Source organism: Miniopterus schreibersii (genome assembly GCF_964146895.1).
Source record: "Miniopterus schreibersii genome assembly, chromosome: X".
Classification (NCBI taxonomy): Eukaryota; Metazoa; Chordata; class Mammalia; order Chiroptera; family Miniopteridae; genus Miniopterus; species Miniopterus schreibersii.
Window position 1 is genome coordinate 47,449,452 of NC_138104.1, and position 27,822 is coordinate 47,477,273.

At 36.9% G+C, this 27,822-nt stretch overlaps 1 protein-coding gene across 2 annotated transcripts in view; it reads right to left on the reverse strand.

Moving 5' to 3' along the window:
* SH3BGRL (SH3 domain binding glutamate rich protein like) overlaps positions 1-27,822 on the reverse strand; it is a 98,859-nt gene that overhangs the window by 68,350 nt on the left and 2,687 nt on the right. Inside the window, exon 2 of one of the 2 annotated variants that reach the window (XM_081125079.1) lies at positions 17,269-17,307. The exons of the other annotated variant lie outside the window; for it this stretch is intronic. Within the exon in view, the coding sequence (XP_080981205.1) occupies positions 17,269-17,307 (39 nt within the window). The remainder of the gene's footprint in view (positions 1-17,268; positions 17,308-27,822) is intronic. 2 annotated transcript variants of the gene reach the window in all.

Below are 27,822 nucleotides of genomic sequence, written 5' to 3' on the forward strand. Positions count from 1 at the left end.
GTTTAGCATTATCAATATAACCCGTTAATTATAAATAAATAAAAACTTTCATAGGAGCAAAAGTTCAGCTAATGTTTATAGTTCCATAGGCTTCACCAAATAATATCCAAAAGAACCTTGAGTTGAATGTAGGTGTCTAAAAATCCGACAAAGTTCTAATTTTAAAAACAAATTTCATTTTTTCAGAAGAAAAATATAATTTATTGCCTACACTTAGGTTAAGGTACAGAATTCATCTTTCTGAGGCTTTGAGTTTATTTATGTATAATTGGTAGTGTGCCAACTAGGGTAATAGTGTTTCCTTACTCTTAATTATAACAAATTAATAGAATTGGTATTGAGGGTGGCAGAACTTACAGGCTTGAAAGTCTCAAAAAAGGACTGAGTGTTGAGGGATCTAGCCTCTACTTATACAAGGCTTTCATGAGGAAGCCAGATTTACTCAGCTCTGCATATCATTCATAAGGTCATTATCTGATCCATTATCTTCTTTAGAAAAAACTGAAATTGAGTCAGCTTTAAATTAGCACACTCTAAGCAGAAACGACATTAAATTCTTCTCATGGTTTCTCTATTTTTTTTAATCTATGTTCCCATCCCAGAGTTAAGAAAACAAAAAAATGAAAAAAGACTGCTAAGAAAATTGACTAAACAATTTTAGTGGTCTTTTTATTACACTATCAAAAAATAGAATTTAAGGAAATGCAGTGGAATCATAAGGGATGCTCAAAATAAAATTTGTGTATAAATGAAATTAGTAAATGCAAACCATCTTAATCTCTCAGATTGATTGTGACCTGAAACAATGACTTCTAATAGCTATTCTTGACTGATTCTCAGTCTTGCCTCCAACTGTGAAGTTTTGTGCTAAATACACAAACTGTGCATCAGCTTGTCTTCCTAATTCATAAATTGTACATATAATTAGTCATATTTGGGGTATATACAGTAGCATTTCATTAAATTTGTTTGTAATTTAGAATGGTCTTGAGACTGGAACTTACTGGAAATTTGCCTTAAAAAGTTGAAAAATACTCAGAGTAGAACTTTAATATTTTGCAAATAAGTGTAAGAGCCACTAAGTAATAGATTCAGAAGAAATGGGCAGTAGGGAGGAAATCACCTCAGAAGAGAAAGATTATTAATGAAAAGAATGTGATCATTTGCAATAGCATAAGATTTTCTTTCCAGAAAACAATAAATATACAAAATTCTTTATATGTGACAATTCTAATTTGGAAATATGAATGTCAGGGGCAGCATTATTAGCCAGAGTTCACAATCCTATATAAGTTTTTAGTACCTTTTTCTTGCTTAAAATATACCTCCTTTAGAACACACCTTTGTTACTAAACATAACACTCAACTAACTGCAAATCACTGTCCATTCATTCAAGGGCATAGAAAAGAACCAGAAAGAAAGGGAGGGGGAGAGGGAGGGGAGAGAGGATGATAGGGAGGGATGGAGGGAGGGAGAGGGAGAAAGAGAGGGAGAGAGAGAACACAAACATAAGAACTCACAATATTTCTCTTTAAGAGAATTTATTTTCAATGGAAAAGGAATATTTGGTAGGACACTATTCTGGGCCAATATTAGACTTTAAAACAAAACAAGAAGCTGAGGTTCTCTTGAATCCTAACCTTGGACTTCAAAAAGAAAACACAAAATCCCAATTTAGAAAAAATAAAATAAAAAATAGCCCAGCCAGTGTGATTTGGTGGTTGAGTGTGGACTCACACACTAAGAAGTTGGGGGTTCAATGCCTAATCAGGGTACATGCCCTGGGTTGTAGGCTTAATCCCCAGTAGAGGCCGTGCAGGAGGCAGCCAATCAGTGTTTCCTTCTCATCAATGTTTCTCGCTCTCTCTCTCCCTCCTTCTCTCTAAAAATCGATAAAAACATATTAAAAGACTAGAAAGGCCATTTTGTTTTTACAGTTTTAACAAGTTATTTTGAGCTGGTAACGAAAAATTTTTTTTTCAAAAGAACTCAAAGTACTTGCTATTAATCACATTTTTTTCTTCTATTAATCATATTTTTAAAAATCTAAGTAACATTTTTTGGAAGTCAGTATAAGGCTACTTCTTTTTTACTGAGGGAAAAAAACAAAGAGACTAACCTACTATCCTAAGGCCTTTGCTCCCCAATCCAGGCCCCTGGTTGATTAGTACACTAATGATGAGAAAGAGCCCAAACAAATTAGCATTGAACAGCATTAAAAAGCAACAGCTTTCATTTCAAAGTTCTAAAACAGCTGTGTGTTTTTCTATAACAGCAAGCGGTACTATTCATATTTTTACAACAAAATATTTTTCTGGAAATTGAAACATTCAAAGGCATTATCTTACCACATCATATGATTTTCTTCATTAAAACACCATCAAGTATTATAAATAAACAATGTCCAAAAGGAGAATTTTTCCAAACATTCAAAAAAGAATTAACACCTATCCTCCTCAAACTATTCCAGAAAATTCAAGAGGAAGGAAGACACCTAAGAACTTTGTAGGAGGCCAGCATTATCCTAATCACAAAACCAGATAAAGACACTACAAAGAAAGAAAAGTACAGGCCAATATAACTGATGAACAAAGATGCTAAAATACTAGTAAATTGAATCGAACAATACATTAAAAAGATAATACACCATGACTATGTGAGATTTATTCCAGGGATGCAAGGCTGGTACAGTAACTGCAAATCAATAAATGTGACATATCACACAAATAAACTGAAAGACAAAAATCACATTATCATATCAGTAGAAACAGAAAAGGTATTCAAAAAACGCCACACAGGTTTTTTATAAAATCTCTCAGCAAAGTGGGAATGTAGGGCACATACCTCAACATAATAAAGGCCATATATGACAAGCCTACAACCAACATCATAGGCAATGGGCAAAATCTAAAATCATTTCTCTTAAAAAGAGAAACAAAACAGGGTTGTCCACTTTCACAACTCTTATTCAAACTTGCCACAGTGATCAGACAAGAAGATAAAAATAAAAGGCATCCAAGTTGGAAAGGAGGAAGTAAAACTGTCCTTATTTGCAGTTGACATGATATTATAAAAAGAAAACTCTAAAGACTCCACCAAAATACTATGAGATTTAATAAATGAACTCAACAAGGTAGCAGGATACAAAATTAACATCTGAATATCAATGGCATTATTATAAACCAATAATTAACTCTCAAAAAGAGAAACTAAAAAAAATATTACCATTTACCATCACAACAACAAAAGATACCTAGGAATAAACTTAAACAAGGCTATAAAGGACCTGTACTCAGAAAAATATGGGACACTGAAAAAAGTAATAGAGCAAGATACAAACAAGTGGAAGAATATTCCATGTTCCTGGATTGGAAGAATTAACATCATTAAAATGTCCATACTACCCAAAACAATCTATAGATTCAACCTAATTCCGATTTAAATATCAACAATGTATTACACAGAGCTAGAACAAATATTCCAAAGATTTATATGGAACCAAAAAAGACCCTGAGTAGCATCAGCAATCTTAAGAAAGAAGAACAAAGTTGAAGGGATCACTGAACTGGAAATCAAACTATACTACAAAGCCACTATAACCAAAACAGCCTGGTACTGGCACAAGTACAGGCATATAAATCAATGAATACAACAGACTTCAGAAACTGACCCACACCATTATGGCCAATTAATATTTGAGAAAGGAGGCAAGAACATACAATGGAGTAAAGACAGTCTCTTCAAAGAATGGCTTTGGGAAAATTGGACAGAAACATTCAAAAAAATAAAACTAGACCACCAGTTTACACCATACACAAGAATAAACTCAAAATGGATAAAAGACTTAACTGTAAGTCACGAAACCATAATGATCCTAGAAGAAAATATAGGCAGTAAAATCACAGACATCCCCTAAGGCAAGAGAAACAAAAGAAAAAGTAAACAAATGGGATTACATCAAACGAAAATCTTCCTCACAGCAAAAGAAACCATCCTCAAAACGCAAAGGGAACTCATGGTATGGGAGAACATACTTGCCAGTGATATACCTGATAAAGGGTTCGTTTCCAAAATATATGAAGAACTCATACAAGTCAATAAGAGGAAAACAATCCAATTAAAAAATGGACAAAGGACCTTAATAGACACTTCTCCAAAGAGGACATACAGATGGCAAAGAGACATATGAAAAAGTGCTCAAAGTCACTTACATCAGAGGGATGCAAATTAAAATCACAATGAGGGGGAGAGAGAAGATGGCGGCACTGTGAGAAGCAGCAGAGTGCCCCCGCTCCCAGCCAGGGACTCGATTTACTCCTAAAATACTACATAGCCAGCTTGGAAAAACCAGAGAAACATACCTGAGTGGACACAGTGCGAGTAGGGAGAATTGAAGAAACATTATAGAGTCCGGTAAGAGAAGGGTTCGTACAAAGGGGGAGTCCCCCCTGAAGCTTGTGCTGGGCTTCATGCCCCGAGGCTTGGAGGCTGCAAAGCTCCCTCCCCTCGGGAGTGTGAACCAGCATCCAAAAGCAGGGATCTCTCACCTGGAGAGCAGGAGGGGTGGTGTGCTCCTCGAAGAGGGAAGAGGGACCCAGGGGACTGGTGAGTCAGCAAGGAGGAGACGGTGCAGTCCTAGGAAACAAAGCTTCTAGTGGCAGACGCTACCAGCATCTAATGCCTGGGCACTGACCATAAGAAAGGCTGTCCCAAAGTGTGTGGCACCTGAGTAGTAAGGGACCAGAGGTCGGAACTGAGCAGCCACACATGAGGACTCTCTGACTCCCTGTAAGGCATTGTGTTGAGCCCCAGAAAGCATTGAATCTCCATGGGGTGGGAAAAGGGAAGAGAGCCCTCCCACCCTGAGCTCCCCAGGCAGAAAGTCTGGGATTTGCGAACAGCCCTCAGGGGGGCTGTGGTGGCTCACTGAGCTGCCCCAGCTTTACTGAGATCATTGGTACAGGGAGCTGTGGGGAGCGAACTTTGGGTCTACTCCAACTGGGTGCCTTAGCGCTCAGACAGCGGGACCTTGCAGGGTGCACTCTCTGCCTGAGTGTTGATTTGTGCATTTTTGAGTTTCTGATCATGGAACTGGCTCCCACCTTCGTGTGCGCTGGGCATTCAGAACAGAAGAAGCTGGGATTGGGGTCTGCACAGTAGACTGTTGGAGGGGTGGGCTTGGTGCAACCAGCCAACCAGATGTGAGAAGAGAGGGGCAGAGCCCACCTGCCTCTCCTGCAGCCTGGGAGCACTACTCCCAACAGGAAAGGGGCTGATCCAGCTCACTGAGGCCCCAGATACCCCGCAGGGCACAGTCTTGAGGGGGAAGGGAGAACAGCTTACAGGAGGGCATTACAAGAATAGGACTCTCTGGGACTGTGGTTTGGGAACTGGAGGAAACCTGAAAACCTCAGGTGGGAGCTGGGCAGGCAAAGAGCTCACTGGAATGTTCTTTAATCAAACCCACTGAGCCTCGGCTGCTGGAAAGGCCCATACAGAAAAAGCAACAGGCTGAAATCAATCTGAAACTACAGCAGGCCAGTGCATGGGGAACTAGAATCAGAGGATAGGACAGAGACAGAGGAGCTGGCTGTGGAGCAGAGACGAACTTCCTCACAGTGAGTGCCTGACAGTGAAACCTCTAAGTAAGGGGAGTGATACCCTGAGCTACACTAGCCATCCTGCACCCTGAAGACTCTACAGGAGACTCTGGAGTAAGACCAGGCAACTAGAAAGTTGCAAAATAGCTGACAAGAGGAGGTGGACCACAGAGAGCCTCAGATCAACCATCTACCTAAGGGCACCACAGCCAAACCTCGATAGCTCTTCACATTGGCTGATACATAAGTACCTCCCAGGAGAACGGAAATCAGCACACAAAACAGTGAGCCACAGGCAACATAAGCTGCCCAGAAGAAACCCACCTGATTAACTGTCTTTTTATTTGTTTTTTCTCTTTTTCCCTTTGGAAGAAGAGAAAGGGGAAAAAATGTTTTTTTCTTCTTTTTAAATTTTCTAATTAATTTTTTTTTAATTTTTAATTAATTTTTCTGTTCTTTTATTTTTTTAAAATAATTTTGTTTTGCTTAGCCTGTTATCTGTTTTGCTTCTCTGTTTTGTTTTATTTCTTTGCTTTGTTTTGTTTTACCCGTGCTTCTAATATCAAGACTTTCTTGATATTCCTGCTTAATGGCTGAGACTTTATCATTATAACCAACAAGTTTAGTGCTTTTCTCTATAGTTTTCCCCACATCTCTTATTGGACTCCCTCCCTGCCCAGGCGTTATCTCTCTCTCCTCTGGATCCATTGGCATAACTTTTTATTTTCTTTCTTTTTCCATCTTCTTTTCTATCTTTCTTTTGTTTTCTTCCCTTCTGTCTTCCTGTATTTTTGTTAGATTGTTAGTTTCTCTTATTCTCTTTAATGTATTTTTAGTTTTTCATTTTCAACTATTATCCTGTTCCTACTATCTCCCTTAAGTATTTGCTGGCCCTTCTTTCATAATCTTTTCTCTGCCTCCATTATCTCCCAGTAGCTTCTCTATTTTTTACACTTTAGTTTACTATTTTCTAAATTTTAATCACTATTAACAATATACTTCTCTGTCTCTAAGCTTTACTTTTCTTTCTCTTTTTTTTAAGCTATTTTTTTTCCCTCTAGAACCTGTGTTCTCCCTTCACTCTCCCAGTTCTGTTTTCACTGTGACTGTCAAGATATTTTGTAAGATACCCCTTGTTTCCTGGAAGTTTAGTTGGGTATTGTCCTGCCTTGCCAGCACGCGTACAGCAGCTTACATGACGAAGTTGGGGCTGAGACATGCAGTTAGCCAACCTGAGAGGAGAGTCCTCCCAAGGGCTGGTCAACAACACTCTAGACCCAAACACAACACGAGAACATAAAAAACCCACAAAAGGGACACCCATAAAAAGGACACTCCTAGAGCAAAGAGCTCAGAAGTATAAGAAAAACACACCTCTGGGCTCCACTGGTCTCACAATACAAAATCCCTCCCCACCAGACTGGGAGACAACAAATATACCTAAAATATAGATATAAACACTAAGACCTACCAAAATGGAGAGACAAAGAAACAACCCTCAAATTAAAGAAAAGGAAAAATGACCAGAAAAAGATTTTGATGAGATGGAGTTAAGTAAGTTATCAGAAACAGAGTTCAGAGTATTGATTATGAAGATGTTCAAGGAACTTAAGAATACCCTAGATGGTAAGACCAAAGACCCTAGTGAAAACATGAAAAAAGAGGTACATAACATAAACAAAAATCAGACAGAGATAAAGAATACTGTATCTGATATCAAGAATGCACTGGATGGAATTAAAAGCAGGCTCAATGAAGCAGAGGATAGAATAAATGACTTAGAAGACAAGGTAGAAAAAATCAGTCAATCAGAGCAGCAAAAAGAAAAAACACATAAAAAGCTTGACGACAGTCTAATGGAGTTTTGGGATAACATGAAGCGAAAAAACACTTGAATTACAGGGGATGCAGAGGGAGAAGAAAGAGAGCAAGGGACAGAGAACTTGGTAGAGGTAATAATGACAGAAAACTTCCCTAGGCTGATGAGGGAGGAAGCTACACAAGTTCAGGAAGCACAGAGGGCTCCAAACAAGAGGGACCCAAAGAGACCCACTCCAAGACACATCATAATTAAAATGGCAAATGTCAAGGACAAAGAGAAAATATTAAGGGCTACAAGAGAGAGATAAACAGTGACCTACAGGGGAACCCCCATAAGGTTGACAGCTGATTTCTCAACAGAAACTCTTCAGGACAGAAGACAGTGGCATGAAGTTCTGCAAGTAATGAAAAGCAAGAACATGGAACCAAGATTGCTTTATCCAGTAAGGCTATTATTTAAAACTGAAGGTGAAATAAAGAGTTTCCCAGACAAAAAAATGGTTAAAGGAATTCAGTACCACCAAACCAGCATTGCAAGAAATGCTAAAAGCACTGCTTTAAGAAAAAGAAAGAACAATGAGAGAAAGGCACATCAGCATAAAGGGGGAAAATGGCATTAAATAAGTTTATATCAATAGTAACCTTAAATAAAAACGGAATAAATGGTCCAATCAAGAGACCTAGAACAGCTGAATGGAAAAGAAAATAGGACTCAAACATATGCTGTATACAAGAGACCCACCTGAGAGCAAAAGACTCACACAAGCTAAAAGTAAAGGGATGGAAAAAATATTCCATGCAATTGGAAAGGAAAAGAAAGCTGGAGTAGCAATACTTATTCCTGGCAAAATAAACTTCAAAATAAGGAGAAAAACAAGAAACAAAGATGGTCACTACATAATACTAAAGGGATCAATCCAACAGGAGGAAACAACCCTTATAAACATTTATGCACCCAATATAGGAGCACTTAAATATATAAAAAATTTCTTGGTGGACTTTAAAAGGGAGATTGACAGCAACACAATCATAGTGAGGGAATTTAACACACCGCTGTCATCACTGGCCAGATCATCGAGACAAAAAAATCAACAGGGAAACACAGACCTTAAATGACTCACTAGACGAAATAGATTTAACTGACATTTACAGAACATTTCATCCCAAAACAGCAGAATATATATTCTTCTCAAGTGCACATGGAACATTCTCAAAAATAGACCACATTTTAGGGCACAAGGCAAGCCTATATAAATACAAGAAGACTGAAATCATATCAAGCATCTTCTCGGAACACAATGCCATGAAACTAGAAATCAACCCCACTAAGAAAACAAAAAAATATTCAAACACATGGAAGCTAAATAGCATGCTATTAAACAATGAATGGGTTACCAATGAAATCAAAAAAGAAATAAAACACTTCTTGGGAAAAAATGAAAATGAACAGACAACAACCCAAAATCTATGGGACACAGCAAAAGCAGCCCTGAGAGGAAAATCCATAGCATTACAGGCCTATCTCAAGAAACAAGAAAAGGTCTAATGAACAATGTAACACAACAACTGAAAGAGCTGGAATGAGCACAGCAAGAAAAGTCCTGAGGAAGTAGAAGGAAGGAAAAAATAAAGATTAAAGCAGAAATGACATAGAGACTAAAATAAAATACAAAAAAAAAAAAAAAAATCAATGAAACCAAGAGCTAGCTCTTTGAAAAGATAAATAAGATTGATACACCTTCAGCCAGACTCATCAAGAAACAAAGATAGAAGACCCAAATAAATAAAATCAGAAATGAAGGAGGCGATATAAAAACCAACACAACAGAAATACAAAGGATTGTAAGAAAATACTATGAGCAAACTGGACAACATGGGTGAAATAGACAAATTCCTAGAAGCATACAATCTTCTAAAGCTGAATCAAGTAGAGGGAGAAAACCTGAATAGGCCGATAACAACTAATGAAATTGAAGCAGTAATCAAACAACCAGCAAACAAGTGTCCTGGACCAGCTGGATTTACAGATGAGTTTTACCAAACATTCAAAGAAGAATTAACACCAATTCTATTCAAACTATTCCAGAAAATTCAAGAGGAGGGAAAACTCCCAAACTCTTTTTATGAGGGCAGCGTCATCCTAATCCCAAAACCAGATAAAGATACTACAAAGAAAGAAAATTACAGGCCAATATCCCTGATGAACATAGATGCTAAAATCCTCACTAAAATACTGGCAAACGGGATCCAGCAATACATTAAAAAGATCATACATCAATACAAAGTGGAATTTATTCCAGGGATCCAAGGCTGGTATAACCTCTGCAAATCAATAAATGTGATACATCACATAAACAAAATGAAGGACAAAAATCATACGATTATATCAATAGATACAGGAAAAGCATTTGACAAAATCCAGCACGAATTTCTGATAAAAACTCTCAGCAAAGTGGGAATAGAGGGATCATACCTCAACATAATAAAGGCCACATATGACAAACCTATAGCCAACATCACACTCAATGGTCAAAAACTAAAACCATTTCCCTTAAAAACAGGAACAAGACAGGGATGTCCACTTTCACCACTCTTATTCAACATAATACTGGAAGTCCTTGCCACAGCCATCGACAGGAAGAAAATATAAAAGGTATCCAAATTGGAAAGGAGGAGGTAAAACTGTCATTATTTGCAGATGACATGCTATTGTCCACAGAAAACCCTAAAAACTCCATCAAAGTTCTACTAAATTTGATAAACGAATTTGGCAAAGTAGCTGGATACAAAATCAACATCCGGAAATCAATGGCATTCTTATACACCAACAATGAACTTTCAGAGAGAGAAACGAAAAAAACAAAAATACCATTTAACACTGCAACTAAAAAAATAAGATATCTAAGAATGAACTTAACCAAGGATGTTAAAGACCTGTACTCGGAAAACTACATGACACTGAAAAAAGAAATAGTGGAAGATTTAAACAAGTGGAAAATATACCATGCTCATGGATTAGAAGAATTAATATTATTAAAATGTACATACTACCCAAAGCAATTTATAAATTCAATGCAATTCCTATTAAAATACCAACAGCATATTTCACAGACCTAGAACAAATATTTCGAAAATGTATATGGAACCAAAAAGGACTCTGAATAGCTGCAGCCATCTTGAGAAAAAGAACAGAGTGGGAGGGATCACATTACCAGTTTTCAAACTGTATTACAAAGCCATTGTAATCAAAAGGCCTGGTATTGGTACAAAAACAAGCATATAGATCACTGGAACAGAACAGACCCCAGAAACAGACTCACGCCATTATGGTCAGTTAATATTTGACAAAGGAGGCAAGAGCATCCAATGGAATAAAGACAATCTCCTCAATAAGTGGTGCTGGGAAAATTGGACAGCAACATGCAAAAAAATGAAACTAGACCACCAACTTTCACCATACACAAAAATAAACTCAAAATGGTAAAAGACTTAAATGTAAATCACGAAACCATAAAAATGCTGGAAGAAAACATAGGGAGTAAAGTCACAGACATCCCACATAGTGGAATTTACACTGATGCATCTCTTAGGTCAAGAAAAACAAAAGAAAAAATAAACATATGGGACTACATCAAACTGAAAAGCATCTACATAGCAAAAGAAAACAGCCTCAAAATACAAAGGAAGCCCACAATCTGGGAAAACATATTGCCAAGGATGTATCTAAGGGGCTAATTTTCAAAATGTACAAAGAACTCACACTACTCAGCAAGAGGAAGACAAATAACCCAATTAAGAAATGGGTAAAGCAGGCAGCAAAAGACAAATATCACATCATCTCGCTTATACGTGGAATCTAAAGAACTTAATAAACTGATGAACAGAATAGATTCAATGACATGGAAGCATAGATGAGTCTGATGAATGTCAGAGGGATGGAGGAGGGTGAGTGGGTAGAGGGGGAGAGAGTAACCAAAGAATTTATGTGCATATATACACAACCCAAGGACATGGACAATGGTGGGGAGAGGCACTGGGGAGGGGGAAGGAACGGGGTGGAACGGGTCATTGGGGAGAAAAAGAGACATCTGTAATATTTTAAACAATAATAAAATAAAAAAAAAAAATAAAAAAAAGAAATGGGCAAAGGACCTGAATAGACACTTTTCCAAAGAGGGCATGCAGATGGCCAAGAGACAAATGAGAAAATGCTCAACGTTGCTTATCATCAGAGAGATGCAAATTAAAACCACAAGGAGGTATCACTTCACACCTGTAAGAATGGCTACTATCAACAAATCAACAAAAGACTTGTGCTGGCGAGGATGTGGAGAAAGGGGAACCCTAGTACACTGTTGGTGGGAATGCAGACTGGTGCAACCACTATGCGACAGTATGGAGGTTCCTCAAAAAATTGAAAATGGAGCTGCCTTTGGACCCAGGGATCCCACTTCTAGGAATATATCCTAAGAATCCTGAAACACTAATCAGAAAGAATATATGCATCCCTATGTTCATAGCAGCACAATTTACATTAGTTAAGATCTGGAAACAGCCCAAGTGCCCATCAGTAGATGAGTGGATAAAAAAGCTGTGGGACATTTACACCATGGAATACTACACAGCTGTAAAGAAGGATCTTGTACCCTTTGGGACAGTATGGATGGACCTGGAGAAAATTATGCTAAGTGAAATAAGCCAAGCAGAGAAAGGCAAACATTACATAATCTCACTTATATGCAGAATTTAAAGAACTTAATAAACTGATGAACAGAACAGATTCAATGACATGAAGCACAGATCAGACTCAATGACATGAAGCACAGATCAGACTGACGAATGTCAGAGGGATGAAGAAGGGCGGGTGGGTGGAGGGCGAGAGAGTAACCAAAGAATTTATATGCATATATGCACAACCCAAGGACACGGACAATGGTGGGGAGAGGGACTGGGGAGGGGGATGGGACGGGGTGTAATGGTTCATTGGGGAGAAAAATGAACATTTGTAATATTTAAAAATAAATAAACAAACAAACAACAAAAAAAACACAGTGAGGTATCACTTCACATCTGTCAGAATATTTACCATCAACAAACCAACAAATGACAAGTGCTGGTGAGCATGTGGAGGAAAGTGAACCATAGTACACTTCTGGGGGGAATGCACTGGTGCAGCCACTGTGGAAAACCGTATGGAGTTTCCTCAAAAAAATTAAAAATGGAACTGCCATTTGACCCAGTGATCCCACCCTTAGGAATATATCTTAAGAATCTCGAAACGCTAATCAGAAAGAATATATGCACCCCGGTGTTCATAGCAGTTTTATTTACAGTAGCCAAGACCTGGAAACAGCCCAAGTTCCTTCAGTAGATAAAAAAACTGTGGTACATTTACACCATGGGACACTATTCAGTGGTAAAAAAGGAGGATCTCTTACCTTTTGAGACAGCATGGATGGACCTGGAGAATATTATGCTAAGCGAAATAAGCCCATCAGAGAAAGACAAACATCACATGATCTCACTTATATATGGAATCTAAGGAACAAAGTAAATTAACAAACAAGATAGGACCACAGACATGGAAGCCTGAAACACACTTACAGGCCTAAGAGGGAAGGCAGGAAGGAAGGAGGGAACAGCTTAACCAAAAAATTTATGTGTATAGCCTGTGGACACAGACAACAGACAGGTGAAGGCCTGGGGCAGGGTGGGTGACTGGTGGAGCAGGGGAAAGAGGGGGAAATGAGGGACTCTCAACAGTAAAATAAAATTTTTAAAAATATTTAAAACACTAATTTTGAGATTAGTTTATATTCTGTAAATCATAAGTCTCATGAAATAACCAATATGTGAGAATAGTCCCTTATGGCATGATCTTAGAGTGTACTGACCTACAAGCATAAACAACACACACCATGCTTCCTAAGACAAGAAGCAGAAGAGAAAACAGAAAAAATCACCAGACCTATTTCAAGCTTTCCAAACCAAGGTATGTTGTAAGCTCTTTCAGGACAAAGACCTTGTCCTGAGTTGAACACTTTATCAGAATATATTTAGGAAATATATTTTAAATTGATAACTGGTAGATCTCTAAGTATTGTATAGTGCTTTAACTCCTTTGCTTCAATGGTTTCAAAAATCTGATGTTCTTCTTCACACAAAAAGAGGTAAAAAATATCCTTAATTGGTCACCCAGATTTCCACAATCTTAGTCCCAGAGTCTAGGACAACAAGTAATAGAAAGTAGTACTGCAACATATTACCAAGGGAGGTTGTATATTTCCTTCTTTGGAGAGTTTACAAAAGAAAATTGATTACGATCTTTCTGGGACAGTTCACAGTGCTTATGTGGATGGAGAGGATGACCTCCTATGATCCTTCTACCCAGACACTTCTGAATTTTATTTTCAGAATGTTTGATGCTGATAAAAAGAAAAAAGTCCAAAAGCCTTTTTTTTTTTTGCAATAAAGAAGGGAGTTCCAGTGTTATACTCTAGGTTTCTTAATAACCAATGGCATTAGTCACCATAAAGGTTAATGTTTCCCAAGCCCTCCTATTTAGATATAGTTGTTTTAGTCTACTAAAGCACCATTATAAAAATTTGAAGGCCACAATGCTATTTTAAGAAGAACAAATTTGGTAGTAGGAGAAAAATTATACACCAATACAACAGGAGCCAACTAGATTATGATGCTTATTAACTCTTGGTAATGAGGCAAACGTTGAGAGTTTAAAGGTTTGTGGTTGGGAAAGGCAAAGATATGTCGGAAGGGGTAAGAAAGAGCTAAAATTATCTTAGTTATCTAATGATTTGGTGGAAACATAAAGAGAAATATTGTTTCAGCACTTAGCTTCTTTGCCATATGCTTGACCAAAGACAAACTGAATAGCTCCCACATAGAAAAGACTAGCTCAAGAGATCTTATCAGATTTAACTGTAGCAGTGGCACGAACTAAACCCAAAGTAAATAAAGCACACTGATATGCATAACCCTACCCAACTTTAAAACAATACTATTGGGCCTTAGCTGGTTTGGCTCAGTGGATAGAGCATATGCCACGGACTGAAGGGTCCTGGGTTTGATTTTGGCTAAGGGCACGTACCTCGGTTGCAGGATTCCCCAGCCCTGGTCGGGGTATGTGTGGGAGGCAACCAATCAATGTGTCTTTCTCACATCGGTGTTTCTCTCTCTTTCACTTTCTCTGAAAAGCAATGGAAAAAATATCCTCGGGTGAGGATTAAAAAAAAAAAAAAATACTGTTGGGAATCCAAAATTCCCTGGAAAAGATGGAAAGAGGTAAGGAGAGCAGGAAGGGAGAGACAAACATAAGATTGTTGAGGTGTTATAAATAAAGGAGTTAATAAATATACTTAAGACTTTTGTAAGGCATAATTGTTTACACAAAAGATCAAGGCCAGGGTGATCCCAAGGTGAAGGAATTGTAGAGAAGTCTAAAACGCATTTTTCAGACAATGAAAAAGGGGCTTAGCATGCTTTATTCCAGAATCCAGAGATAACTGGTGGAAATAGGCAATAAAACCACAAATCTTTATCTTGGTGTCATCACTGCTACATTTGGCTTTAAACAGAACTGTATAATAATCATGACTATGCAATATGTTCATATATAAGAAGAAAGGGCAAACCATGCTTACAATTTACTTTCCACACCTTTCTCTAGCGGAAAACCGAGTAAAAGTTGAATTGAACCAATAAACTATTGATGTTTCCATAATAGTTATTCAAGGGGGAAATCATTGCCAGGATGACTGTAAGGGGTAGAAAAACTACTTTGGGAAATTTGTTGTGGGGCAGGAGATTGATTCCTGTGAGACAGTGTACCAACTTGTATGCAAGTAGTCCCTAAAGTACTTCTTTTCAGCCCATCATAGATGCCTCCCTTTTGCAGACATTATAGCTTAGTACCTCAAACTGACATTCCCATACTTACTTCCTTATTCTGGATGAGAGAAAAAGCTGAAAAAGCTTTAATCCTGACCTTTTTTTGCACTGGTGGACCTTAATCCAGGGTGTAGCTCAATGGATGACAAAAAAGATTTTCTAAATGAATGAATTTGTGGTAAAAGGAAGAGAATCCCCAGCACAGTCTATAGATCCAGAATTGGCATGGCCTGGCTACATAATTTATTCAAATTGTTCATCCCGTGTAAGGCTGTGCTTTTATGCATCTCTGCCAAGTGTTTATATGGTACATGTGTGTACATATACTATTATGTTTGTTCAATTAGAAATATTGCACTCGCTGATTTAGAATTTAATAATTTAATTTATACAGAATCCTAAATGTCCAATTTCTTTCCATTTATCCTTTTCTTTTTTCTTGAATTGCATTCGCCAGGTCCCAAGTCAAGAAATCTTAAGTGAGCTATCTGCATATTGACTTGCCAATCCTATACTCATTCTAGCCCCTTGGAAACTGGATTAGGATTGGGAGAGGGAGACTAGATGTAAAAGATTAAATTAAAAAAAATATTGGTTGTATTTTCTTATGACTAAAATAATCCATCTCATAGCAAAAAGTTAGAACAATATTTTCTAAAGAGTCAAACTAGTTTTTACCGAAATTTGGCAAGTAGGGTAATGGAAATTGTCCAGCTGTACTTCATAATTTCTATAAAAATTCAACTTTCTTGCTTATTATTTTACAAGGTTGACTTAAATTTTTCACAAAAAAATAAAAACATGTTTCCATATGGTCAACACAGACTTTAAGATTTTATTTCTGAAATTAGCAAAGGCTCTTATACTTTAAAGACAATGTTGTTTAAAATAATTTGGATTTGTCTTGATAAAATATTCATTGGCTATTTTCAGATATAAATCATAAAGAGGGACATTTGGTTTCATTGTTCTCTAATCACATATATTCATCTTCTCTGTCATAATTTTAAAAATATTAATTTTTGAGTATTTCAGCCACTAGTCATTGAGTTAGTTTAAAGATGACTCCACAGTGAAATAAAAAAACAACAATGTTCTGATAAATATAGGCTAGGAAAACTGAAAAATGGGATTTTTCAAGGCAAAATTCTAGTTCACTTAGAGCTGTTCTTTTTGTAATAGCTTTAGAATAATTTCATTTTCTTTTCAACTACTTCTCTTCTCCTTTCCTTTCATCAAGCTACTCAAATATTAGTCTATATGCTCACCTCACCTATATGCACTGTATTTCTTAACACTTTCCTATCAAGCTGTTGTCCTCATTATTTCACTGAAACTCTTATTTCCAAGGTCTCTAATAATTTCCTTATTTTGGATTCAATGACATTTTCAAATCAGTTTTTATGACTTCTGTATAGCACCAGCAACAATGTTCATCCTCCTTGAAAACTCTTCCTTACCCATTTCCATTAAGAACACTACTCTGATGTCTCAATGAATCCTCTTGTTTCCTTACCCACCTGCCTTTTTTCACGTCATCCTAAATGTGAACATTCACTAGGGTCCTGTCCTTGTTTTCAGCCCTCTTCTCATCTCACTTTCTAATTCCTCCCTCCAAGTGAGCTCATTCTTTCCTATGGTTTCAAGCACCTCTTTGTGAATGACTCCCAAATCTATTCTCCAGCCACCACCTTACCCAAGTTCTAGTCACACATTTCCCACTGCAACTGCACATCTCTATTTATATGACCTGTTTCAACTTGAATTTATTATTTTTTAATTTATTGGGGTGGCAATGATTAATATAAACATATAGGTTTCAGGTGTGAATTTCATATCTTCTCCTGTCACCATATATTAAGAGGGTGAAGGTGGTCTCAACTTGAATTTAAACATGTCATTCATTTATGCATCACAAATATTTATTTAGAAGCTTACCGTGTATAAGCATATTCTGGGCAGTAAGAAGCTCATGGTCTGGTGGAGAAGGTAGATAAGTTGTTAATATTTCTGATGAATTTTGAAATAGTAATATTCCAAAGTAGTTCTCTACAAAGTATCTTCCATTTTGACAACCCATTAATATGAGAAGAGAAAAGCTAGGACATTAACTGTAAAAATACTGATTTCCCCTCAAAATCTGTTTTCTTTATGTACATGACTTAAAACAATTACTGTGATAGAGACAATCTCCATAGATTGAGAAAATGCTTAGAAGATAAATTTTAGCCCTGGCTGCTTTGGCTCACTTGTTAGAGCGTTGGCCCGCAAACTAAAGGGTTCAGGTTTGATTCCCAGTCAAGGGCAGGTACCTGGGTTTCAGGCTCGATCCTGGCCCACTGGGACCACTGGAGGGAGGCCACCAATCGATTCTCTCACATCGATGTTTCTTCTCTCTTTCTCTCTCTCTCTTTATCTCTCTCCCTCCATTTTTCCTCACCTCCACTATCTCTTAAAAAATCAATGGAAAAAATATCCTAGAGTGAGGATTAAAAAAAAGAAGAGAAATTTTAATGTTATTATATACATGTTTTTTATCTTTTTTATCATATTCTTTTACATAGAATAAGCACTCATCACTAATCATATGAGATGAAAATTGCTAGACATTTTCACCAAAGCAAAATAGACACATATATTCATGCCCACCACTCCAACCACAAATATTTTCAAGAAAGTTTATAAGGACATAAAATGGAGGTCCTTTTTGCAAGGGGAGCTATAGAATTAGGTCATAATTATCTCACTCACTGGGAGATAACATAACTACTTTTCCTTATAATTGTTGGAGCAATCCATGTTTCGACAACCCAAGGGTTCAGATATTGCTTTTTTATTTCCCTGGGATCTCTTAACATAAACTGTTGCACAATATGGTATCTAATTTTTGTACAATTATCACCTTTTTGTTTTTAATTATTTTATGCAGTTTCCCTAGTTTTATATATTAACATAAAAGTACAATTCTGATATGTCCCTGTCTAACCACATTATGCAGTGAAAAAATTAAATCCATTTCTGTAAATGAGTGACTTTCAAAAAGTAATTAGATATTGATTTACAGTAAATCAACTTGGCTTTCTAAACATAAATTATTTAGATAAGATTGTGTTAGATGTTTTGTGTTTTAAAACATCACATGGTACATCACTTATCATGAAATATAAATGTAGTCACTGACTCTTGAAGGTACACACACTATCCTGTGAATGGTAGGTCTTCTCTCAAGCAGTCCTTGACATTTGCGAAGTGTAAGGATCCCCTGCGATGTGCAGTTTTAGTTCTCAAAGTCAACCTTTTGGTGTAGCCAGACCCAATTCCAAGTGAGATATATATACTCCTTTCTTAAGCCTCCTATTCAGAGCCTGGTCATAACCATGCAATTTCTAAGGGGATAAAAACACTTATCAATCAAAAATAAGTATTTGCTTTCAACTTTAAAATGTAATCATAAGTCTTAATGCAACTGGGGAATAAGTAAATATTTAGTCACTTTTTCCTCATAATAGTTTTTACTTGCTTTTTAACAACCTCTTTTTAAAAATCAGATAAATTCCAAGTCTGGTATAGAACTGGCCTTATTCTAGATCTTGTCATATCTACTTATTACCATTAAAACTCACCAGGTGTTTGTGTTGTCACCTGGCTAACTCTCTATATCACCACCACCACCCCTGATTGTCCTTTCAACATTGCTCAGAAGATTTAAATTTAACACCTCTCATTTTTAAGTAGAAATTCACTGAAAAAGTTTTACCCCAACCACTGCCTCTTCTGACTTTAAAATATTTAGTTGATACATAAGACCAATTATCTTTTAGTTTCTGAAAATGTGATATCAGATTCCATAATTTTCAATAATGAATTTCCAATAATGCTTGTAAAAGCTTTCTTCCACGATACTCTTCATTTTAAGTAATTTATATTCTGCTTTTGAGGGTGGTGAGCAGCAAACAAAGGTTTAGTGACCTATTCAAATCACACAGGCAACAGCAAATAATGCACACATCAATCTAAAGCTACGTGCTCTAGCTAAAAGGTTAAAATCCCTTTCAAAAACAAGTTATCTATCTACTTTTAGTTAGACTGCCTTACACAGGTAATTTTATTATATTGGGATAAAGGTACATGTTCTGCATTCTAACTAATGCAGGGTTAGCCCCTTGGAAACTGGATTAGGATTGGAGGAGGGAGTATATACTGACCTATTATGAGTATATAGCTCAATAGTATAGACTGAGCTATTATGATTTTGATTTTTTGCTCTGAAGAATTCTAAGTTTTATACATGATGTGACAGACCGCTAGAATTATTCTTGCTACTGTTATAGACCAATTAACTAAGTACTTTTTATAACTTTCCAAGTTCATCAGAAAAGCAATTTTGCAATGACTTTTAAATTAGTTTGAGAGCCATATTCAAGTGAGTAATTAATAAATATCAATCAGTAGTCAATAGCATAGGGGGTTAGGATCATGAGCTCCAGAATCAGATAGATCCATGCTTTTCTAACTCTCTGACCTTGTTAACTCTTTGAGCCTGTTTCCCCTTTTTCAAAATGGGCATAATAAGTGTACTACATTGAGTTGTCACAAGAATTAAATGATATAATACATGTAAAGTTCTGACCACTATGCTTGGCACATTTTAATTGTTCAATGAATGACAGCTCTTATTATTAAAAACTAAAGTTCATAAATTAGTTGCATGAGAAATTAAAGTGAGATGATGTACCATATTTTTAACATATTAAGTAATTATCTATGTTCATCTTCCTTCTAAATTAACTTTGAAATGCCACACTGGGTAGAATGTTTTCTGATATTATACTGTTACTATTAAATATATATTTACTGTTACAATTTTAACATTGAAAAATATGTTGCATTTTGGTGAAGCAATTGGCTCAGTGGTAGTGGTGAAACAAAATACTTTTCTGTTATAACTATTAAAGGAGATGAATATTCTCCAGTGTTTAAAATGTGAAGTTCTCTTCATCTTGACACTGTTGTAAATAACCTAAGCAAAAATGTTTGCCTCCACTCCAACTTTTTGATAGGGTCTTAGTTCAAGAAAGAACTAAGCCAAAAGAATAGATATAAAAGACAAAAGTAGCACTGCCTTCCTGATAAATTTAGAAGATTTACAGAATCATAAATAGCCACCTTTACTGTCTACGTGTTCTTGTAGGATGTTATGGTTTCTAGTAAGATTGGTGGGAATGCAGATTGGTGCAGTCAGTGTGGAAAGCAGTATGGGGTTTCCTCAAAAAACTAAAATGCTGGAGATTCCAAGATGACAACAGATTAAGTGGAAGCTACGCTAACACTCTCCTAGGAACAAACTGGAACTACAATTAAAATATAGAAAAAACTTCCTGAATAAGCAACTGAAGACTAGCTGGAGAGAACCCTTATAACCAAGGACCTAAAGCAGAGACTACATAGAGTTAGGTAGGAAGTGTGGAGGTGAAAGAGTGCTCGCTGGAGTCCCATAAGCAACTGCTGAAGTTCTGGAAGGATATCTCAGCTGTGAGGAGTCCCACTGAGAACTCTGGGGCCTAAGCTCCAGCTGGGCTCCCCAGTCCAGAGCACAAAAACTGAGAAAGTTACCCACATAACATATGGCTGTGAAAAGCAGCAGAGTTTCTGTCTGTCAGGGAGGGACTACTGGAAGTTCAGGCACCCTTTGAAGGGATCAAAGCTCAAAGATTTTCTTTGTTTTGTTTTGTTTTAAATTATATCTTTATTGATTTCATAGAGAGGAAAGGAGAAGGATAGAGAGACAGAAACATCAATGATGACAGAGTCATTGATTGGCTGCCTCCTGCATGCCCCAACTGGGGATCAAGCCCACAACCCGAGCATGTGCCCTGACCAGGAATTGAACCCTGATCTCCTGGATCCTGGGTCGATGCTCAACCACTGAGCCACGCCCGGCCGGAAAAGCACAAAGTTTTGTGTGTAGACATTCGCCTTGGGATCTGGCGGACGGAGGGCAGAGTGGACTAAACCTGTGCGAGGAAAATCCAGAAAAATTGGTTCTGAGGATAGAGCTCAGAGGACAGCCATCTGAATTCTTGTGCTGAGTCATTCCCCCATAGTAGCAGAGGATATCTTTCTCAGCCAGACATTTACCATCCAAGTAGCTTTTGTCTGGGGGGAAAGCAATTGCCCCACACTGTCGGAAAACTTTTCGCCCCAGCCTGTGGAGTTTAAACCTTGCTGTGCTCTATAAGATGAGGCTCATTTAAGTGACTCAAAGTAGCAATCAGCCTCTGGGTGCTTTGAGTCTTTGCCTGATCTGCTCCCAGACTCAGGGCTCAGAAAAACAGGCCTCGGTGCACATCTTGTTCCTTTCCAAATGCATGCAGACCCAGCAGAGGGAGCCACAAGTTGTGGATTGTTGGTAGTTCCAAACAGGATACTGAAGGCCAGTCACAAACAGTGTCTGACATTTGCCTGCACCAGACACCATCCAAAAGACTGGGAGTCCTAGCAGATCTACATAAGACAAAGAAACAAACCCAAACAGGCAGCCAAAATGGGGAGACAAAAAACAAGCCCCAAATGAAAGAACAAGAGAATTCTCCAGAAAAAGAGAAAAATGAAATGGAGATAAGCAATCTATCAGATATAGAGTTCAGAATGCTGATCATAAGGATACTCAACAGCATAAGAAAAGATATGGAAACTATGAAGAATGACATAGTAGAAATAAAAAAAATTAAGAATGGCATAGTAGAAATAAAAAATACACTGGAAGGAATAAAGAACAGATTAGGTGAAACTAAGGATGGGATAAGCAAATTAGAATACAGGGTAGGAAAAAAATCAATCAGACAATCAAAAAGAAAAGACAATTAAAACAAGACAGTTTAAGGGAGCTGTGGGACAACATGATATGTTACAATATTTGCTTCATAAGAGAGCTAGAAGGTGAAGAAAGTGACCAAGGGTTAGAGAACTTGTTTGAAGAAATAATGGTAGAGCACTTCCTTAACCTGGTGAAGGAAAAAGTCACACAAGTTCAGGAGGCACAGAGAGTCCCAAGCAAGAAGAATCCAAAGAGGCCCATACCCAGACATATCATAATTAAAACGCAAAAAATTCAAGAGAAAGAGAGGCTATTAAAGGCAGCAAGAGAAAAGCAATCTGTTACTTACAAAGGAACTCCCATAAGGCTGTCAGCTGATTTCTCATCAGAAACTCTATAGGCCAGAAGGAAATGGCATGAATTATTCAAGGTAATGAAAAGCAAGGATCTGAAACCAAGACTACTCTATCTAGCAAGGTTATTATTCAAAATAAATGGTGAAATAAAGGGCTTCCCAGAGACAAAAAGGCTAAAGGAGTTTATCACCACCAAACCAGCATTGCAAGAAATGTTAAAGGGATTGCTATAATAAAAAGTAGAAATAGAGAAAGAGAGAAATATAGACATAAAGGATTAAAACGGCAATAGATAAGTACCTATTAGTAGTAACCTTAAATGTAAACGTCCTAAATGCTTTAATCAAAACATAGGGTAGCTGAATGTATACGAAAACATCACCCAAATATATGCTGTCTACAAGAGACCCACCTCAGAACAAAAGACTCGTATGGGATGAAAAACAAAACTGGAGGACTTTAAGGGAAAGATCGACAGCAGTACAGTCATAGTCATGGACTTTAACACCCCACTGACTTCACTGGAGATATATTCCGAACAAAAAATAAATAAATAAAAAGGAAACAGTGACTCTAAATGGCACACTAGATCAGATGGATTTAATTGACATTTATAGAACATTTCATCTGAATGCTGCAGAATATACATTTTCTCAAGTGCACATGGGACATTCTCAAAGACAGACCACATGTTAGGACACAAAAGAAGTCTCTATAAGTTCAATAAGATTGAAATCATCAAGCATCTTCTCGGACACTTACACCATGGAATACTATGCAGCTGTAAAAAAGAAAGATCCCTTACCCTTTGAGATAGCATGGACCTCAGTCAGAGAAAGAAAAGTATCACATGATCTTACTTATATATGGAATCTAATGAACAAAATAAACAGATAAACAAAATAGATCTGGAGACATAGAAGCATGGAACGGACAAATGAATGTGAAAGGCAAGGCAGGGGTAGGGGCAGAGATTAACCTAAGAACTTGTATGCATATTTGCATAACCCATGGACACAGACAATAGTGTGGTAAAGGCCTGGAGGAGGGTGTGCAGTGTGGAGATGATCAATGAGGGGAAAAAAGGTACATCTGTAATACTTTCAACAAGAAAGATAAATTAAAACATAAAAAAAGAAACTTCCAGAAAAACAGAAATGGAACTGCTTTGTCCTGGCCAGTGTAGCTCAGTGGCTGGAGTGTCAGCCCACCCACTGAAAGGTTTCAGGTTCAATTCCCAGTCAAGAATACACACTTGGTTTGCAAGTTTCATCCCTGGCGCAGGTGAGATTGTGTACTTGAGGCAACCAATTGATGTGTCTCTCTCACATCAATGTTTCTGTCTCTCTCTCTCCCCCTCCCTCCTTCCCTTCTACTCTCTCTGAAAATCAACAGAAAAAATATCCTTGGATGAGGATTAACACACACCAAAAAAAAATGGAACTGCCTTATGACTCAGTGATTCCACTTCTGTGAATTTATCCAAAGAAACCTGAAACACTAATTTGAAAGAGCATATGCCCCATATGTTCATTGCAGCATTATTTACAATAGCCAAGATTTGGAAGCAGCCCAAGTGTCCATAAGTAGGTGAGTGGATAAAAAAGCTGAGGTACATTTACACAATAGAATACTCCTTGGCCATAAAAAAGAAGGAAATCTTACCCTTTGCAAGAGCATGGATAGCCCTGGAGAGCATTATGCTAAGTGAAATAAGCCAGTTAGAGAAAGGCAAGTATCATATAATTTCACCCATATGTGGAATCTACTGAACAAAATGAACTGACAAGCAACATAGACAGACTCATAGATGGAGAGCAGCTGGGGGTGAGGGCTGAATGTGTTGAGCAAAAAAGAAAAAAAAAGAGAAAAAAACTAATGGACAAGGATAACAGTGTGATGACTGCGTTGGAGGCAGTGTGGGGGGAGGGGGAGGAGATTATAGGGAGTATAAATGGTGATGGATGGGGACTTAGGGTGGTGTAAACACAATACAATGTACAGACGATATGTTGTATAATTGTGCACCTGAAACCTGCATAATTTTGTTAACCAGTGTCACCCCAATAAATTCAATAAAAATATTTTTTTAAAGCCACCTTTTAATTATGTTGGTATATAGCCACACAAATATACTTTTCAGGGAGAGAACTGAAGACACAAAAGTTCAATATATGGCACAAATGTTACTTTTAAATGTGTCCTTGGTTAGGCCATTTTATAAAAAAAAATAATAATAATAACAAATAAATTGTAGCCCTGGCCATTTGGTTTGGCTCAGTTGGTTGGAGCGTCGTCCCGTACACCAAAAGGTTATGTGTTCAATTCCCGGTCAGGGCACATACCTAGGTTGTGGGTCCGATCTCCATTCAGGGTGCATACAAAAGGCAACTGACAGATCTTTCTCTCTTACGTCAATGTTTCCCGCCCATCCCTTTCTCCTGCTTCCTCTCTCTCTCTCTCAAATCAATAAAAACATATCTTCGGGTGAGGATTATAAATAAACAAACAAACAAACAAAAGAACTAAACTATACATGAGAATGGTGTTACTAATCTCCCTATGTCCCCCACTCTCACCTAACTCTCATGAAGATTATGGATACAGACACATTTGCTTGGTTGTTAGGTAGGTATCATCCAGTCTTTTTCTTTCTTTTCAGAAATCATGCCATCTTAAATGACAATTATAGATTTTACAAGATTTTAATGTACTATTGACATAATCTCTGTTCAATAACTATACACTAAGGTGATGTGTAAACAACACAGTATTTAAGAGTGGGTTCTAGAATCGTAACAACCTGGTTTCTAATTCCATTTCTGCCATTTGTAACTCTTTGAAATTAAGCAATGTACCTAATGTTTCTGGGTCTTAGAGATACCTCTTTGATTACATGACATGGATTTAATAATAGCACTTACCTCATAGTTTTATTTTAAGGATAAAATTAATTAAGATAATGTATGTAAAGCACAGGGCACATTGCCTGACATATATGATGCATAAATAAATATTAATCTTTATTATTACTAGAGTCAAATCTTGATTAATCATGTTAATGAAAGGGTAATAAAACAAAAAAATCTAGTGGCACTGACACTGAATAGTTTTAAATATACAACCTTTGAAATTGTCATGATATTTTAAACTTATTTTTAATTTTTGCCTGATGTCCAGCAGTCTACAACACTTCAAACCAACTAATAAAGCCAAAATGTGAGGGACTGGGCTAAAAAATAAGTCCTTTGTTTAGGAAATAATTCCTTTGTTCAGGAATTATTTTCTGACCAAATGTAAAAAGTCTGCTTTTCTTCTCATATTCTTAAAAACCATCATCATAAATGAGTTGCCCCTTCTCTCTTAATATACAGTTTGTTTAATCTTGGTCTGTATTGGAGGAGTAATTAAGTACCAGGTTTAAAAGGCCTCCTGATGGCCTGCAAAATAGAACTGAAAGAAAACAGATGGTCAGATAGTCATCAACAGATTCTCAATCTGCTTAATTTTATCAGTAAGAAATGAAATATCATTCACCCTTGATAATTCAATTAAATCAGAAAATATTCCTGTAAAAGATATATGTTTGATTGCAAGGTATATATCTTAAAAAAGAATTTAGAGATTAACTACAGAGAATTAAAACATCTGACCTGATTGTGTGTGGGGCTTCACTTTATTTTTTTCACGGCCAACCCAGGAAAGGATTGACCTTAAAGTTTCAATAAATTCCATAATACATTCTTCCTTACAACCAGTTGACTTTTAAGTACCTTTTTAAATGCTCAAGAATCATCATCATTGATAACTGTGTTTCCCAAGCCTCTTTAAGTTAAGTCAAATTATTCCAAAGGCTTCATCATTGCTGTGAAATTTAGGAAGCCAGTTAACAAACAGAGGGCACTAAGTTGAAGGCACTGATCTTGAGTTCCTGCATTTGCCATGTAAAAGCTGCCCAGTTTCCACTATTAAGGACATCCAAAATGCATGTCCAGTCATCTGATGAACAGTTTCTGATTTTGCTTTCCTAAGTAGTTTATGAATAGCTTTAAACAGAATTCAATCAAACCTTGGAAGCTTTGCAAAGACTACTGCAAACATCAAATCAATGTTTGGCTTATAAATACAGAGACAGAGCAGCAAAAATACTTTGTGAACTAAGATGCAATTAACTGAGAATTATAAAGATGAAGAACGGTGGCTTGTTGTTCCATATCTATATTATCTGAATGAAGAAAACACTGTAACTAGTGATTCATGCATTGGCTTTCATGAGTGTTCATTTTACTCACTTGTTTTTATAGCGTACACAGAATACTGTCATAGAGGAAAAAAATGTATATTTCATTTGTTATATGGACAATCCAAGTAGTTTATGCTTTAGCAGTCATAAAAGAGATCATTTTACAAAAGTTATTCCATAAATAAAACCCTCAGAAATTATATATCTACCACAACCTTAAAATTTCTACACCAATCACCTAGAATGCATAGATGCCACAAAATGGAGATCATTATGGATCTAAGGGAAAGAAGTATAGAAAGAAAACTCCTAAACCAGTTAAAACCAACCTATGTCACTCTAGTAATTCTGACCAAAGGCCAATGTTGATGTTTGCTAAAAGCTATTGAAATTTATTAAGCTATATAAGCTCTGTGCTTACCATTCCTTTTCCCTTAAATGTAAATTTACAGGGTATTACAATCCAAGAAAAATATGCTGTATAATACTGTTATAGTGGATCAAGATATGCATGAACAGTTCTGAACATGCAGAAATCACTTCCCATAGACAGACAATTTGGGAGGTGCATTACTGCTAAATGGTTTCCATAAAAAAGAATAATATTAAGACCTGAATTTTCATGCCTTGACCTATAAAAGATCAGTTCCAAATGTGCATGTCTTCACAATCTCCCTGATCTTGAATGAATAGTCATTTACTCCACTTACTGACATTCACCTTTAGACATACTATCCTTCCTTCACACTAGCTCCTTTTTTTTTCTATTCCCCTATATGTATATACCCACGCAATTGTTCCACTTACAGGACTTACTCCTTTCCATACCTCTCACCTCATGTTGACACTTATCTCCTCATTCCTCCTAGCTGTCATGCATCACTGGGAGGATATATATCTTGGTGATTAAACACATTATTTGGATTCAAACAGCTTGTATTTGACTCAGGCTCTGTGGCTTACTAGTTGTGTGACCTTGAGAAAGCTGTTTAACCTCTCTGAACCTGTATTTCCTGATCTTAAAAATAGAGATAATCATAAAGTCTAATTCATAGGACTACAAATTGTCGAGAAAA